The sequence below is a fragment of the Drosophila sulfurigaster genome, chromosome 2R (genome assembly GCF_023558435.1).
Source record: "Drosophila sulfurigaster albostrigata strain 15112-1811.04 chromosome 2R, ASM2355843v2, whole genome shotgun sequence".
Lineage (NCBI taxonomy): Eukaryota > Metazoa > Arthropoda > Insecta > Diptera > Drosophilidae > Drosophila > Drosophila sulfurigaster.
This window is the reverse complement of record NC_084882.1, coordinates 31,312,967-31,331,489: the sequence shown is the minus strand read 5'-3', so window position 1 is coordinate 31,331,489 and position 18,523 is coordinate 31,312,967. Positions and strand designations below refer to the sequence as shown.

The 18,523-nt window shown below is 36.8% G+C and overlaps 1 protein-coding gene and 2 long non-coding RNA genes across 7 annotated transcripts in view; 2 read left to right on the top strand and 1 right to left on the bottom strand.

The window, feature by feature from the left end:
• LOC133838020 (uncharacterized) overlaps nt 1–2,263 on the bottom strand; it is a 54,310-nt gene extending 52,047 nt beyond the window's left edge. Inside the window, exons 1-2 of one of the 2 annotated variants that reach the window (XM_062268943.1) lie at nt 2,103–2,263; nt 1,697–2,021 (exon numbers count right to left, since the gene is read on the bottom strand). In XM_062268943.1, coding sequence (XP_062124927.1) covers nt 1,736–2,021; nt 2,103–2,263 — 447 coding nt within the window. In that variant the 3' untranslated portion in view covers nt 1,697–1,735. Of the gene's footprint in view, nt 1–1,696; nt 2,022–2,102 lie in introns of those variants that run through there. The other variant, XR_009893896.1, reaches the window with a different exon arrangement.
• LOC133838021 (uncharacterized) overlaps nt 1–5,321 on the top strand; it is a 57,715-nt gene extending 52,394 nt beyond the window's left edge. For 2 of the 4 annotated variants that reach the window (XR_009893900.1, XR_009893897.1), the window contains exon 3: nt 2,051–2,126. This is a non-coding gene — a long non-coding RNA (uncharacterized LOC133838021). Of the gene's footprint in view, nt 1–2,050; nt 2,127–4,794; nt 4,892–4,954 lie in introns of those variants that run through there. The other 2 variants (XR_009893899.1, XR_009893898.1) reach the window with 2 other exon arrangements.
• Nucleotides 3,070–3,742, top strand: LOC133837723 (uncharacterized). Its single transcript, XR_009893854.1, has 2 exons — nt 3,070–3,179; nt 3,242–3,742. It is a non-coding gene; the product is annotated as an uncharacterized LOC133837723 (long non-coding RNA).
• Nucleotides 5,322–18,523: the final 13,202 nt, after the last annotated feature.

The window sequence follows — 18,523 nt, the reverse complement described above, 5'->3', positions numbered from 1 at the left end:
GCACTGGAAAATTATTAAGGCAAAATACTTACTTGGTGAATGGCGAATTCCTTAGCATTTCTCCAAACTATACATAATTTTATAGGAATAACACAATAACACTTTTTTTTTATTCACTGATAAGCACAACAACAAAAATAATACAAAAAATTCATTCACACACAAATATTGGTATATTTTATTCACACTCTTCTTCGCTTTATTGGTAAACACACAAAAAAACACCAAACTGCCATTCACACACTATTAATAGTATTTTTCGTAATTCACACTGCACTTGGTAATTTTCATAGCTTCGCTTTGCTTGCGCTGCATTTACGCCTCTCACTTATTCGGCAATTCTTTTTTTCCGTCTCTTTTGATTTAAGCAACCGATAACGGCTGCAACCTTGCAGCGAAATGAGAGATAAGTGAAATGCGACTGATGCGCTTCAAAGAAACAAGATTATGCTTTCACTACTCTTCATATACAATGCAAATTTGAAGCTATTATATTGAATTATTTTTCATTTTAACACAGCATGGACCAAAAGCATGATTTTGTGAGGTTATGTGTCACTACGCGCAGCTAACAATCAAACGCAAACAATTTCACAATTTAGACACATCACTTTAAACACTGATTATATAATAAATATTATATAAATATACAAAAAATATGCACTAATTTGAGTGGTTAAATAATAATCTAGCAGCGCGCAAAATTAATTTTGGCAGCAGTCAATTTTTCTGCATTGATCCTGCACAAACGCGAACTCAAACTGGCAATAATTTTTTGCGCCCTCTCTCTCTCTCTCTCACTTCCTTCCCTGGGAATGCAAAAAGCAGAGAGCTAGAATTGACTCTCTTCAACGGCTATGATCATATGTATGTATGAGTAAATAACTTTTTTTCATTGGAATTCTTATTTGCACACACTTCCACAAGAGAACAGCAATCTGTTAAGCAACACTTTCAACTGGTTCCCAATAGGGGAAATGTTTACAGACTTTGGCTGCTGTTGTTATTGTTTCTTCCCCCGCCGGCCCTTTGGTGGGAATTAAGCAAATTGTACAAAGCGCCACTTTAACTCGAAAGTTAACAAAACATAAAGAACAACTTTGAAGTCTCCGCAGCAGCAACAGTAGCAGTAAAACAAACAATAATTAAAATTTCTTTACAAGCAACCCAACCAAAAAAAATAACGATGCAAAGTGAAAAGTTTTTAAAGCACTTGTGAGATGTGAGACGCTTGAGTCGCCGTCGGTGTCGGAGTCAGGAGTTGGGAGTCGGGAGTCCTCTAAAACCCTTTTTGCCATATTGGCCCTGACAAACGGCTGCGTTTGTCATGTGTTAGCCTCCCAAGCAATATTTTCCGGCAGACGGCAAATAAAAATCCCCAAACTTATGTTGCCGAGTAACAGACGCCGACATCTCCATGCCTCCATCCCTATGTAGTATCAAAGGCAACGCCTGGAACGGCGGCAATAGCTGAAGATGAAGCTCCAGCTGCAGCTGCATCTGAAGTTGGTGTTGGAGTCTCTTGTCATGGTGCTGGGAATTAACAGCACATTGAATTTTCTCTTACTACAATTTTTTTGCTGCTCAGACACATGCATGGCAACGACGCTTTGGAGACATTGCAGCGTTGATAAGTTTTGCATATAAATTGTGACACACACGAGAAAGAAAGAGAAAGAGTGTGAGAGAGAGAGAGTATAGAAGGCATAACATATTTTATGTGCTGGCAAAACTATTAGCTGAGATTTTCATTAAATTTATAAGCAAACGCCAAACAAGTGCAGTGTGCAAGTATATTGAAAAACTTTTTGCTAAAGCTGTATGTGCAGCTATTCGCCATAAACTTGGCTTCATATTTGCAGGCGCCCTTTACTCCCGCCGACCACCACGCTGCGTATGAGTTGCTACGATTTGGTGCTATGTGTTGCTGAGCCTGCGAAACTCGTCGTCGATCTCCGTCGCTTCGACTGCGGATCTTGAATCTTATGTTCTGCTGACAGTGCGATTGCCACTCGATGCTACTGTGTGAATTATACTAATTAAATTGAAGATTGATTTCAGAGCTATTCTTCGAGCTGTAATCTGTTAGATCAGATGCTTACCAAGCCTGTGGCGTCGGTCTCTGATATCTGAGCCAAACCTTTCCATATCTAAGAGAGTAGTCTGCTTCGGTGGTGACGTACCTTGGTGCTCTTACAAGAGTTTTTATGTCGCGTATTAGCTTGCGTATTATTTGGATAACTCGACTTGGTAGTCTTGTCATTGTCCTTATTACTTATTGACATGCATATATAATTGCAAAAATAGTCTATTCCATTACACCCATTTATTCTTAAACACATTCACAGTTGACACATTCATTCATAAACATGAATGAATTCATGTGAATGAATGAATGTGTTGAATGTGAATGTGTTTCTAGAATAAACAATCGGCTATATAACCTTACTAAGATTATGTTTGCAAAGGTATCTGAGTTATTTTACAATATTATTTAAACTTAATTTCGAGTTGTCATTGAATTTGATAGATCTAGGTGTGTTTATACCCGCTATCCATGGGTAGAAGGGTATTATAACTTAATGCCGACAGGAAATGCATGTAACAGGTAGAAGGAGGCATCTCCGACCCTATAAAGTATATATATTCTTGATCAGCATCAACAGCCGAGACGATCTAGCCATTTCCTTCGGTCCGTCTGTGTGTCTGTCCGTATGAACACCTAGAGACTATAAGAGATAGAGCTATAATTTTTTTTCGACAGCATTTGTTATGTTTGCACGCAGATCAAGTTTATTTCAAATTTTTGCCACGCCCACTTCCGCCCTGCAAATCAAAAAATCGAATAACAAGCGGCTGCGAAAGCCCTGATGACAGGATGATGTACCGCTGAATGCCCATGGTGCCCTGCATCTAGAGTATGATTTTGTTTCTTCCAAATTATTGAGTATTAGTATCTGAGTTATTTTTCATATTATTTAAACTTCATTTCGAGTTGTCATTGAATCTAGATCTAAATGACAAGTCGATATGAATGTTTATGAATGTGTTTCTACAATAAACAATCTTAGTAAGGTTATCTAGACGATTGTATAGACTAGATGTATAGTCTAGAGAGTACAGAGCTCAGAGTCAGTTCAAATAAAACTACTTAAGTAAAATGCTCCTCAATTTCTCAAGTATGTCGATTGTAAACATTTTTGTAAATATTTTCTTTTAAGTATTTTATTTTTATTTGTAGTTCTTCCCGGACAAACATCAACCAGTTGAATCGAACCCGAATCCGAATCAAATGACTAAAGATAATAGTCGCCCATAAGAAGGATGAACTGAAGATGTTGCTGCTGTCATAAATGACTATGAGCATCAAGAGAACCCATAAATCATTTGCTCATTGAGTCTTTTCGTAAAGAGTCGGGAAAAGACACTTATTTGCGGACAACGAGAAACTGTCGAAATTAATCGTCGATTAGAAGAATGTACTGAAGATTACTATTCGTTTCTTACTTCCGTCGAACTGGTGTTACAGCCGTAGCTGTTCAAAGAAGCTCTGCATCTATTTGACCATTAAAAACGGATATTAGTGCCGTCAATTGGTCAATTGCGCTCTGATCTTTCTGAGTCAACATTATTCTATCCCCGTTTGGTATTATTTGTTCTCAACAAAATCCACAAAATTATTAACGAATATTTTATATTTCATACCTAAATAAATGTTGCGAAATGACTTAGTTTTACATAATCGATAATAATAATATATGACAAGTATATTTTAGCTAAATTTATTTATTATGATCAACATATGTAAAGCGTTAACCTGCAAACAGGTACAACATTGTTTTTCTTTAGGTGTTGCGAACCATTTTGCAACGCATGATATTATGGTACATATACACGCAGTTTTTATTTTATCAAAACACATAAAACACAATACATAAACGGTTTTAGCTAATTTAAATTATTATATCTAATTGTATCTCATATGATTGAATAAAATATTTATATTTATTAGTTACTTAATTTATTAAATATTGCAATTCCCTTATTGGAGAAAAACAAATTTAATTTATTAGCGGTTAGATGCATTAAAACAATAATGATCCTTCCGCAGGTTCACCTACGGAAACCTTGTTACGACTTTTACTTCCTCTAAATAATCAAGTTCGGTCAACTTTTGCGAAACAACCGCAACACACAAGGCGTCACAGTGATCACGTCCGGAGACCTCACTAAATAATTCAATCGGTAGTAGCGACGGCTACTATGGCGATTGCAAACGCTTTCAGCTCTCGCGGATCGGTGTTAGTGTCGGAATTCAGGCCAGCGGCTGCGAAAGCCGCCCTGATGGTGCCCTGCATCTGGAGTATGATTTCGTTTCTTCCAAATTATTGAGGTAATTATTCCAAAGGTATCTGAGTTATTGTACATTATTATTTAAGCTTCATTTCGAGTTGTCATTGAATCTAGATCTAAATTACAACTCAATATGAAGTTTAAATAATATTGTAAAATAACTAAGATACTGTCAAACATAATCTTAGTAAGGTTATCTAGTCGATTGTATAGTCTAGAGAGTACAGAGCTCAGAGTCAGTTCAAATAAAATATTTAACTACAATGCTCCTCAATTTCTCAAGTATATCGGTTGTAAATATTTTTGTAAATATTTTTGAAATATTTTATTTTGTTTATTTATAGTTCTTCCCGGACAAGCATCATTCAGTTGAATCGGACCCTAATCCGAATCAGCATCAATTCCATAAATTGGTTTCTCATGGATTCTTTTCGAAAAGAGTCGGGAAAGTATTTGCAGACAACGAGAAACGGTCAACAGTTATTTGCGAGCTCCGATTTTGATTCATTCTAAATAAAAGTTGAGCTTGATCAGAAAGGTAATGTTAATGGTATGATGAAACAATTGTGTGAGTTATACTAATTAAATTGATTGATTTCAGAGCTATTCTTCGAGCTGTAAACTGTTAGATCAGATGCTTACCAAGCCTGTGCCGTCGCGCTTTTAATTCTAGGGCAAGCCTCTTCAGAGTTCTGTGAGAATGGTCAGCTATCGTGGTGACGCTTTGACGGGGTCTTACTAGACTTTTTAAGTCGCGGATAAGTTTCCGTAATATTTTGTGAATTCCAGGTGATAGATTTACGATTATTCTTATTATGTATTGGCAAGAATAGAAAATTGCCGCCAACACACCTGCCTTTTTATTAGAATAAATTGCGTCTCCAAATTTTTCAATGAAGTGTAATATTTCCATTGTATTAGTATTTAGTTTAGTATTAGTATTAGGTTTTTTATTTCAGAATAATTATTTTTAACGCAAAAAATTTAAAACTATAATAATTTCTATGAATGTCTATGAATGTGTTTCTACAATAAACAATCGTCTATATAACCTTACTAAGATTATGTTTGCAAAGGTATCTGAGTTATTTTACAATATTATTTAAACTTCATTTCGAGTTGTCATTGAATTTGATAGATCTAGGTGTGTTTTTATATTATTATTATATTATATTATTATAACTTTATGCCGGCAGGAAATGTATATAACCGGTAGAAGGAGGCATCTCCGACCCTATAAAGTATATATACATATTTTTATCTCATATAACTTGTTTTTATTTTATGTCATAGCTTCGCTGAGATTGCTCATAGAAATTCTTTCCATGACTGTCTCTTCTTTGAGTGTAATTGAATTTTGAGTAACAACAAATGTAGCAATTAATTTTGAAATAATATGTTGCAAATGGTAAATAATTGAAATAAACACATAAACAAATTGAATGTTGAAATTTAGGGGAATATATTCATATCGGTTGTCTACAATATAGCTGACTAATTTCGACAATAATTTATAATACGCTTCTAACAAAATCAAAACAGCTTGAGAATCGAGCGAGCTAAAGAAAGATAAATCTCAAGGTCAAACCATGCGTGTCCGTTCAGTGGAGGATTCACTGTCTGATGCTGCTCCTGGCAATGAGTCTGAGTATCTATGTGTATATGTGATTCACTGGGCCAGACTAGATGCAACCAGTATAGTTGATAGTTTGAATGCTTTGTGACTTTGCAGATATCACAATTTCTGACAAAAGTTTTGGTGATTCCATTAAGCGCGGCGAATGGACAAGTATGACATACCTTTAACACCTCAGCGATGAGATCTTTTGGAATCCACACTTTCCAACATACGTCATCAGTGACTTGTTCTGTCGCCACATGTTCAGAGCGGCGGTAAATAATGTGATCTACTATTTTTAAGTCAGAAGTTGGAGCTGGTGTTGGGGTCTCTTGTCATGGTGCTGGGAATTAACAGCACATTGAATTTTCTCTTACGACATTTTTTTTTGCTGCTCAGACACATGCATGGCAACGACGCTTTGGAGACATTGCAGCGTTGATAAGTTTTGCATATAAATTGTGACATACACGAAAAAGAAAGAGAGAGAGAGAGAGTGTAGAAGGCATAACATATTTTAAAAGTACTACTATACGCTTGAAGACGGCGGCAACAACTTTATTTATGTGCTGGCAAAACTATTAGCTGAGATTTTCATTAAATTTATAAGCAAACGCCAAACAAGTGCAGTGTGCAAGTATATTGGAAAACTTTTTGCTAAAGCTGTATGTGCAGCTATTTGCCATAAACTTGGCTTCATATTTGCAGGCGCCCTTTACTCCCGCCGACCACCACGCTGCGTATGAGTAATGCATGCCGTCGAACAAATGTCAAAGGTTTGAACTTTGCCCCACACACACACACACACACACACATTCCCAGCGACAACGACAGAGACAAACAGCAACAAAAGCGAAACGAGACTAACCGAAACATTTCATCTCCGCCCCCTTCAACATTTTGTCTCTCTGTATTCTTCTGTCTGCTGTCTGTTGTCTGTTGTTGGGCGGCTGCTGCTGTTGCTGTTGTTGTTGTTGTTGCTGTTGCTATTGCTGTGACATGCCCTAAAGTCCTCCCAAGTGTCTGTTGTGTCGCATTGAATTTATTGGAATTTTTGTTGTGCTTACGAATCGTGCACAATGCTTACTATGAATTTTTTTTTGTCCTTGTTTCTGTTCTAGAGACAGAGAAAATATATATTTCCGTTGTGTTTCTCACAATTTTGTTAATGTCTCGTTGTCCAAGCAGCAGTTGACATCGATCAGCGGTTAGCCGCGAGCAAAAAAAAACCTGAACCTAAACCTTAAACCAAAGCCAAGGCAGCCTCCAGTCATGACAAATATAAATATAATATGAGCTTTACTTTTCTATTACAGTTCAGTGTGCCACACACTTTCTCTTCATGTCTCTGACAGCCTTTTTGGCTGTTGAGTAATTTGCAGCCACATAACCCACATGTTTTATTTATATTTGTTTTTCATGTCTGTCTCAGCTCGAAGTGTTTGTCCCCAAGGCAAAGTGTAACGTAAAGAACTGTAGCGTTTCACATATTTATTTTAATGGCCACAATAAATAAATATCGTAAATATCGATTATGAGAAGGCAACCAAAGTTCTGGCCAAAGTGTTAGCCTTGGGCTTTGAGCTGTCAGGCAGCACGTGCAAAAAGTTTGTTACCTGTGCCAGGACCTCAGGCAATTAGCCTGGCCACAAAGCTTATGATAAGGCTAATGCCGCACTCTCTGTTTGGGCTAATTGAAAAAGTTGCAATTGCTGTCAGACGCAGGCAAAATGGAAAATGGCAAAAGTAACAAAAAAAAAACATAATATATAGAAAAAAAAGAACATTGCATAAATAAGCACAAAAATTGCAGATATCAAAAAAAGTCGGTAATGCCATAAATTATTTTAGCTAGTCTATTTAAATCCTCTGCTATACACTTTACAGAGACAATTGACTTTATAGCCTTGGCCAGACCCAACGTCTAGTATCTGCTTAATTCATGCTGTTTACCTTTTTATCGGTGCCGAGCTTACAAATTGTTATTACGGGCCGTACGTAGAGAATAGACTCGAGTCGAGTCGAGTCGAGTCGAGTCGAGTCTAGAGTAGACAACAATGCGATATTGTGGTCAAGTTCTCTGAGCCAGACATTTGCATAATAAGCCTGGGCCGTTGGCCAAAACGGACTTTGGCTACTGTGTGTTAAGCAGTGCATGAAATTGTTCTCTCTCTACCTAGATTAGACAACTCTCCCCAACTCCCCAACTACTCTCTGCCTCCCCTGAGAACAAAGTGTGCCGAGTGTAGCTTAAGCCAAAACGGAAAGCATAAATTCTGGTACGATATGAGAACAGCCAACAAACATCCGCACATAAATAAATCATAAATATTAAATGAAAACGAAAATGAAAATGAAAAATGTGCAGCAGCAGCACAAGTTATGGTCTAGGGAAGCGCACAGAACCTGTCAGCGAGTTGTGGCACCCAACTCCAGTTCCCAGGGAATAATAATGCAGCAGAGGCGATTGCATGATTAGCGGCAGTCCAAAGCAGCAGAAATACTATATAGAAACCTGACTCACCAACTACTGCTGTGCTGTTGCTGTTGCTGTTGCCTTGGGCAAACGCACGTTATTCTCACACACAAGCAAAAATTACTAAATTCGATATGCAATTTATAAGCTCACTCTTTGGCTCCACCTCCTAACTCATTCTCTACGCTGTCTGGTTGCCTGGTTGCCAGCATAAAACGTGTCTAGCCCTTTTGGCAATGTTGTCTGTAGTCTGTAGATTTGGTAAGTACTGTTTGTTGATATCTCTAGCGAAAGCTTAAGTGCAGCCAAAGGCAACAAAAGCCAAGCTATCGCAGAGGCAACACAACACAACAGAACAGAACACAAGGCACCAGGCACAAGGCATTGGGAAAAACGTTATGCTTTAATGCGATTTAGCCAAGTAGAAAACGGCCAAGTACTGCCTTGTTATTTGCCAGTTGTCCGTAAGCTGCATACAACTCTTCAAAGTGCATCTTATTGTACCCTGTAAAAGTTCTATGTAAACTAATTTAGGATGGGGTTAGGTTAGTATTCCGATTTTATACGATTAACTATCTTTTTATTTAATCATAAAGTATTTTAATAAAATTGAAATTGTTTGTTTGTTTTAATTCTGTTTATAAAAGCTAGACAAAACAAGTATTCAAAGAAAAAGAATATTAAAAAATAATTGGACAAAAATTCTTTAAAAATCGACTCCACACCAAATAAAATCGAAAACAGAGAAATGTATTCAAAAATGTTTACAATTTAATTATACTATAAAGAAAAATATACAGCTCATGTTGACATGAAAACTTGTTGAAAACTTTAATACAAAATACAAAAATTAATGGAAAATTTGAACAAAATATAAAAAACATAAGCATAATATTAACAGAAATATTTGGAGAATAAAATGAAGCTTTATTAGCACTTCTTAAGCAATGACATTTCAATTGTATTATTATAAATGTAATACCATTGAAAACATATCCAAGTTTAAGTCCAAATACTCATGAGTTAGCAAAATCAAAAAGAAAGTTTGAGCATACTGCACAAAAACAAATTGAGTATTGATTTGTTTATCATAAAACTAAAACAAAAGCAAAGAAATTATTCCGAAACTTTGCAGGGCATCTTCTAGTGTTACAACGCCTCCTATTACTCTTCTGTGTTATTTATCTGAATTCTTTTTAAATATTTTCTATCCGCCTGCCAAGCTGAGCAAAAGATAGCTCTGCTCAGCTTCAACAACAAATGCTAAAAAAGTCTGCTTCTGTTTTTTCTCTGACGCTGTTTTAATGCAGTTCCAACTCAATTGAATACTTGTGGCCATATAGTAGAACTTAATTATTTTATTGTTTTCATATTCTTTGCTTTCTTTGCCACTTCCTTATATTATTTTTTTGTGCTGTGTTGCCCGCACTCTATTATTTATGATGGCCACAAAAATGCCCTCATCCTGCATTTTAATTTAAAGCCACTGAAACATTCAACAACAACGACAACAACAACAATAAAGAACAAACAAAACGCGGCGCCACGCACAAGATGATTTAAAAAGCGTTAACATATTTTCAAGCGCATATTTCTGCAGATATTGCCTGAAAGCTGTCCTGAGACCAGGTCGCAACACACGCAGCCAAAAACGAAGGAAAAAAAAATCATAATCATTAATCATTTTTTTAACATGCCCCCCAAACGAGAACGACGACGACGACGATGGCGATGGCGATGAAGCTTTGGCTGTCCGTGGTTGCCATTGGTTGTTCCATAAAAGTTTGGAGTTTGTGGGAGGAGAGAAGGAGAAGAAGGAGAGGGGACGGCGAATGGCTCGCCAGGTCAGGTCATAACGCATTAACTTGGCGGAGCACTTGTAAAATCCGCATGTGGTTCACACTAACTGTGATATTATCAACTTGAAATGCGACCACAGCCACGCCCACTTTTTGGGTGTGTGGGCTCGACCGCGACAAATTTGAAAAATGGCCCAAAGTTTTATGGACCAACTCTCCCCGCTATCCGCACTCCGCTCAACTCCATGTCGTGACATACGAGCTGAAATAAATAATTTTTCGCCTGGCACGTTACAAATGCTTTGCGTCTGTTGTACAAAACTTTCCCCCTTCCCCTGACTCTGTGTGTGTTTTCAGCCTGGTCATATAAAATGGCCAAAAAAAGTAAACCAGGAAAAAAGTTTTTAAGATGCTCTCTCTTGGTCCGTTCGGTTATTTCGCTTTTGAATAATGCAGCGTTTTGCTCAAATTGTTATTTGAAATTTAAATGCACGCAACATGAAAACTTCTCGCAGCAAAATCTCTGAAGAATTTTCCAACTGAATTTTACTGAATGCCATGCATAAAATTTCACATGACATTGCCAGCTTTGTTCGTCGAGAGTCTCGGGTCTCGAGTCTCCACAAGTCCAACCACCCCACAAGTTGCCAGACTATTATCAGCTGTTTGCTGTGGCCCCCTTACGCTTCGCTGCTTCTGTGGTTTACTGCCTCGACTCGGCCAACGGGTCGGATGCTTGATGCGTTTGGCTGCTGCATTGAGGTAGGCGACTCGACGTTGTCCGTCATTAATTTGCACGCTCGTTGTGTATATGCAATGTAAACACACCAAATACTGGTATAAATCTCAGCACAACATTTCTCTTAACTTCTCTCTCTCTCTCTCTCTCTCTCTCACTCTCTCATTCTCTTTATAAGAGTTATGCGCCTGCGTTAGAAAGCATTGTGCGTTCACAGCAGCTTCCGTTGTTTTCCGGATGTTTTATTTATTATTGTTTATTCTAAGTGAATTTAATTTTGAATGTGTTTGCGGTTTTTTTTGGCAATAGGAACATGTATACACTGCACAACACGATTTGGGGATGCAAAGCAAATGAATCGAGCGCAAACTACGAACGTATTAAAAGTTCTAATTAAACACGAGTGCCGGAAATTGTTTTTTGGATACAAAAAGTTGCATGGTTTCTATTCAGCAAATACTTTAAACTACACGTAAACATAATTTAGAAATTTGTGGCAGAGATGGAGATAGTTTTTAACAGCTCATCATGAATTTTAAAGGGCAGCAGAAATACATATTTTTCATTCATAAACATAGACTAAAGATTGTCAAAAATTAGCGTACAAATTTAAACTAATTAGAGAAACAGAATTAAAAATATACATACATAAATTATTTAAAATTTTTCACTTTTCTTTAAAAAAGAATTTTAATTTTCAAATGCAGCACTTGTATCTAAGGAACATAGTTAAAAAATGATGCATAAGAAATAAGCAGCTTAAAAATACCTAAAGCAATTCACAATTCCTTTTAAATAAATACATTTCAAATGATTATTATATCTGAAATAATAAAATTTAATCTTTAGGCAGCAAAATATTTCAGAACCTTCGTAAGCACATAAATACAAAATATTTAAAGTGTTTCACTACACCTTAAAGAGGCTTCAACTTTTTAAATTAAAACCTTTCTAAGGGCAAGTTTAATCTAACTAATTTTCCTCAACATATTGCCCCTACTCTATTTCTGCCTATTAAAGTAAAATATCCTTCCGCTGTGCTTGATCCTTCCATGGGGTAGCTTTATTCGTCACCATAAAAAACTTCTTTAATGATTTCCTTGCGTTAAATTCAAGAGAGTCCAAAAACTTCGTGCCCAAACATCAAATTCACGCTGATTTTTGTCATTAAAATGAAGCAAAAACTTGAAGAGCAGCAGCAACTGGAGACCGACAAACAAATGACACTTTTGCTACGTCCAATCCGCTCGCCGCACCCCGCTTCCCGCTCCCCCACCCCTCCACCCACTCTTCACTGCTTATATATCAAACAGACCAATGGGCACTTAGCCACTGCGCGTTTTTAATGGTCAAAACTTTTATGTTTATTGTTTATGCTTTGAAGCAAAAATTTTCATGAACTTTTCATTGTTCCGGTTTTGCCGGCACAAAAACTTTTAGCACACAATGCACTTTAATTTCGCCAGAGCAGCGAACGTTCCCCCGCCCCACATCCCTTCTCTCTCCCTCGTCGACAAGAAATGCTGCAAAACAATGCGAAAGCAAATGTTGCAGCTAAACTTTATGCGACAAAAACTTGGGCCAATGACAGTGACATGGTCAGAGGGCAGCGCTAAAATGGCCAGAAATAACAGAGCAACCGAGTGGCTGCTGGCTGGCAACAGTTGGCGTAGGTGGAACAGACAGAACAGAAACAAAACTTCAACTTCAATTCCAATGTCAATGACTGTTTGGCGCATTTTATGCACATTGCCAACTTTGCTTTATTGGCTGCCAAATGAAAATGCACTAAAAAAATTACTTAGCATGCTTAACAGAAATCCACACACACACACACACAGCAGGCGGTCAAAATCAAGTTCGCTGCTAAGTTAACTTTAGTAGATTTTCTCTAAGGCTCAGCCTCTTTGTTGTTAGCGCCACAATGAAGTCGACTTCAAGCTGGTTTCCTGATCACTGCTTCAGGCTGCTGCTGCTTCTTGTTAACATTTATTTTCTCATGCGCTTTTCGCACAGTTTCGCTTTTTATACTCGCATCCCTTAGGGTAGAAGGGTATGCTGTCTTTGTGCCGAAAGGAAATGTATGTAACAGGCAGAAGGAGTCTGTTCTGACCCCTTAAGGTTATATAGTTATGCCAATATGTCCGTCTGACTGTTCGTATAAACAAGTAGATCTCAGAGACTATATAATATATGGCAATAACTTTTAATTATACAATGTAGCATATTTTAGTATTTTTTCGGTATATTAATTTGGAATATTTTAATGCTAAAACCACAATGTTTTACTTTCATTAACAAGTACTACAAAAGATATATTTATAATTTATACAATTTATACAATTCGGTATATTTCAGTACTTTTTTGGTATATTAATTTGGTATAACTAAATGTTAAAACTGCACTGCTTAACTTTTATTAACCGGTACTATTATCCATGATTAATTTATAATGAATTTCAGTATTTTTTCGGTATATTAATTTGGTATACTTTAATTTTAAAGCTATAACTTATAATTCTACAATTCGGTATAATAATTTGGTATATTTAAATAATAATACCGCATTGTTTTAGTTTTATTTATTAAAAAGAAAGAGCTACATTTTATAATTATACATTTCTGTATATTTTTTTGTATTTTTTCAATATAATAAATTTTGTGTATTTACTGTATTGCAGTCTTTTTACTTTTGCGAGTATTGAAAACGGATAGCGCGTAGTCGAACCCACTCAACTGTAGCTTCCTTAGTAGTTTTTTAATTCAAGACGTGCAATAAAAAGTTACCTAAAACTTTTCTTTTCGTTTTTTTCTTTGTGTTCATTGTGCGTTGCAGTTATTCAGCCAATTTTCCAGCACCGCTAAATATAGAACTGAATTTGTGTAAAATTAAATTTGCGGTAAGATGACTCTTATTTTTTTCTAATACAATTTCTATGTATTCCCCTCCATGATTAATTGTCATCTGAGCATGTGCTCTAACACCTAAGCTCAAAGGTTGTGTAGAGCTTACTAATACATGCACAAACATATATGTATGTATGTAAGTAAGTACGTACATATGTGTGATACAATGTTTGCTCAATCCGGCAGAGAAATCTAGCCTAGAAGGCATGCAACACATTGGCACTTGATATGCCACAGCTGCTGCCAAGGTGCCAACAAATTGGAGTCAGCTATTTGCAAGCAAACCTAAAGCATCGAGTGTATGTGCTGGTGTGTGTGTGTGTGTGTGTGTGTGTGTTTGTGTTTGCCATGGCATATTTGTGAGAAAACACTTAGCATTAAATGACATAATAAATTGCCAAAAATGTCGACAGGAAAACAATGTTGAGCCACGTCGTATACACAACATGAGATTTTTCGCCTTTTCAAAGTGTTGTTTTTACCATTTTTTTTTTCTTTTTGTTGCGTTTTGTGTTTGCTGTTGTTACATTTGTGAAATATTTTACAGTGGCAAAGTGAAGTGTAAATATGCCCCAAAGTGGTGTGCAACATCTGCTGTCGTCGATGTTGTTGTTGTTGCTGTTGCTGTTGTTGTTGTTGTTGTCGCTGTCAGTCACAGTTGTTGCTGCTGTTGCAGTTTTTGAAGTGAAATGTTTGTCAGCAGCTTAACGGCAAATTGTTGACATTTTTTAGACAAAACTAAAAATATGCAAACAAAATATACAAAATACAAAAATTCTGTGTTTAATTTATGACTTAAAGTTTTGGCCAATAATTGAAAATTTGCCGCAGGACTATTGATAACAATTTTCTAGTACAGCTCACATATTAGATTGCACATGCGAAATTGGCCCAGCCGAAATTGCATAATAATTCCTTATGGTCGTATCATGTGTGCACATCTGAGAGCACCATCAGAGGCAGCGGCAGTGGCAACAAAAATTGTGACACAAAGTTATGACAATGATGAAATGGAAACGACATAGACGAAGGACACACAGACAGCACGAGGACGTCGACTGCTCCTGCTGCTGCCGCTGCTGATGATGATGATGAGCCGCAGCAGCAGCAGCAACAGCAGCGTCGCATCGCGTTTCCATGGTCGCCAACTGGCAACGTTGAAAATAAGACATTTCTCTCTCCCTTCCTTCACTTTTCACTTTTTTTTTTTTTTTTTTGGTGGCACTTTTTACTTTCGTTTCAGTTTTTTGCGTCTCTTTGTTGTTGTCGTCGTGCTCATGCCACAAAGTACAATTTCATTTTATATCCTTTAGATGTGTGTGCACATACACATCATACACACATACGTGCCCCGTGTGTGTGCGACGAAATTTTCGCACATTTACATAAAAAAGATGTTGAATATGTGGGCTACAAAAAAAAGAAAAAAAAACCGAAAACGAAAAGAAGAAACGCCACACGCCAGCAATGCAGTCAAGTTACATGGGCTGAGGCCAAAGCCAAAGCGCTGAATTTCGCATAACATGCTCATGCGCTACACCTGACAACCGCGTTAGGCATATTCATTTTATGAATATGAATATGAATCATTTATATTTATATGTGATTCTCATATTGCAAGCTTGTCAAATGGTTTTTTGCGATTTTTACATCACATTTGCATTAGGCAAAAGCATTGTTTTTGTTTTTAAAGTGACTCTAATTCGCAATGATTTATTTAAATTTATTTTTGTGAACTATACAACTCTTTGCATAGTTGATTCTGGTAAAAATCCAATGAAATTCTTATTATAATTAGTAATTTCGCTAGCAGAAAGTCATTGAGTTCTTTTTTTCTCAGTTAAATTTCAACCAAATTCAAGAGTTTACAATATTTCAGTAAGGATTTGTCCTCTTTTTTAATAGCGAATTATGTTGAAAATTAAATAAATATTACGGAAATCATTAAATATTAAAAATCTTTTTAACATTGCCCTTTTCCTGGCAAACAAAATTATTAAGAAACAAAAATAAAATTGCTAAGATTTACCTAAATATTCATCAATATTTGTAGATGTATAAAATGGAATTTTTTTATATATATTTACTCCATTTAAAGCTATTTTACGAGTATGAGTAAATATATATTTTTTTATAAACGTCTTAAAACTATAAATGAAATAAATTTATATCATTGTTAACATACATTTTTTGTTTTCTTTGCAAAGACAATCCAATCTTGATAATCTAAATTATTTGCTTAAATTTCAAATCCTTAGCTCTTCCTTAACCACAAGCAGCATTAAATTAGATCACAATAAATTATGGTATTTCATCTTAGTGTCAAACCACAAATTAATCGTTTGCATATTATATAATGTGGCTTATAAGTTAATGAAACCACAACGAGTATACGCAATGAATGCCACACACACACAACCATTAGATAATAATAATAAAGTATTTCTAATTACAGCAGAAGTCACATGCAGCACATGTGCGAAGTAATAATGCAGCTCATTGACAATTCTTGCAGCTGAAGCCACATGCCAGCAAGACAATTTTCTAAGACATTGGCAAAGGCAGCCAGCAATGTTGCTTCCCCTCCTCCTCCTTCTTCTCCACCTTCTTCCCCTTCTTTCTCTACTGCAAGCACCCGCTGCTGACATTGCATACTTTCACTAAGTTGGCTTGAACCAAGTCGAGTTGAGTTGAGTTGAGTTGAGTCGAAGTCGGAGTCGTCACAAAATTTGCATGCCAATGCAGAAGGAGGTCGCTCAGACATTCCCTCAGTCATTCAGTCAGTCATTCAGTCATATGTGACATTACGATGCGGCAGCTTGCAAAAGAAAGAAGACTAGAGAGCGGGAGAAGGTTAAAGAAAAATATAAAACAAAACTTTACGAGAGCAGCAAATACACTTAAAAAGTAATAAAATATTTTATTGCAGCACACAAAATGCGAAACGAGGAAACTATGAAAATGGCTTTTTCTCTTCCTCACCCTCACCCTCGCCAAGAAAATATATATATGCAAATAAATTCATTTGTGCAACACTTGAAAATTGAAAATAAAAACTCATTTCATTTTATTACAAATGCGATGATGTCTGGCCCCTTTTTATATATTTTAGTGTGTGTGTGTTTTACACTTAATAAAATAATCATTAGAGCTGATAATGCCATGTCATGAGGCATGAGGCATGTGGCATGAGGCATCTAATGGCACATCCTTTAGCACATAATGCTGTAATCAATAAATGAGAAAAGCAGCTTTCGCTTCAAGAAGTTAATTTTATGGAAGCCACAAGCGTCACACTCAATGGAGGCAGTCGACATTGTTGTTTGTATAATGCGTGTCATAGCGCTTGTGGTTAGTTGGGGTCGGAGATTGGATTGGGTATGAGTTTGAGTTTGGGTGGCACTCATGTTCCATGCTGTCTCGATGCGCAGTTCATCAATCAAATCACTGGCTGTTAGTCAGTCAGGCAGTCATGTGATTTGATTGATTCACGCTAAAAATCCGCACCCACGCAGAGCATCAACTTTACCCAACCCAAACACTACTTACTGTGTATGACAGAAACAGAGAGAGACAGAGACAGAGACAGACAGCAAAGGCGGAAGCTGGCAGCAGAGATCCATTCCACAAGCGCCATCATCATCGCAGTCAGCCAATTCATCCTTGTCGCCGCCATTTCCAGACCGCATTTAGCGACGTTGCCTTCACATTGTTTATGCTCCCCCGCCAACGACAACCAGAACGAGAGAAAGAGATAACGATGCCAGACTGAGAGACTGAGTGCAGCAGCAGCAGCAGCAGTGGTAAACAATGTTTCAAAACCGCAGCTGCCACTTGCCACTTGCATTGATTTCACGCTGCTGCCGCTGCTTCTGTTGTTACTCGCAATCGATAAACTTGCCAGCGACAGGCAGCTAGAGCTACTTAAAGAGATCCTTAACCAGCCAGCTGAGTGTATTCATTTGTCACACCAAACAGCAAAACTCTAATATATAAATTATTCAAAGCAAACACGACTTTAAAGGTCTTGACATGTAACTTTTGGCTGCCTTCCTGAAAATGGCTCCCCGGTTGCCATTTTTGGGCTTACAAAATTTGTTACGTCCATGTGAAATTGCCCAATTTTATGTTCAATCAATAAATACTCGCAATAGCAGCAGCAAATATATATCGATGGCAGCGGCAGCGACAGAAGTAGCTACTACGTGTTGGCTGCCTCAATTTATTTGATATTCATGCAACATTAACATGGATTTTTATTAGTTTCATTTTTTGAAAAGGGTTTTGCACAGCCAGCCCCTTCAACTAATAAAAAACACTCCGACTCTTCGTCTCACACACACATAGACAATAATAAAGCACGATTCCTGAGCCTCAACCTGGACTAAAGCTACTAAAGGCTTAGCACACTGGCTAAGCGTATTTATATTATGCCAACGTGGCGTTGTAGTAAAAATAAGATATGTGCATAAAACCAAGGTATTATGCGACCTGTAGATACGACGTGAAAAATTATATAAATATTTTATGTAGTCTATGTCGAACATAACGTATACGCCCTGTTGAACAACTATTGTGCTATAAATAACACTTTCCAAATAAAAATTTTATATACTCATACTTTACACAAT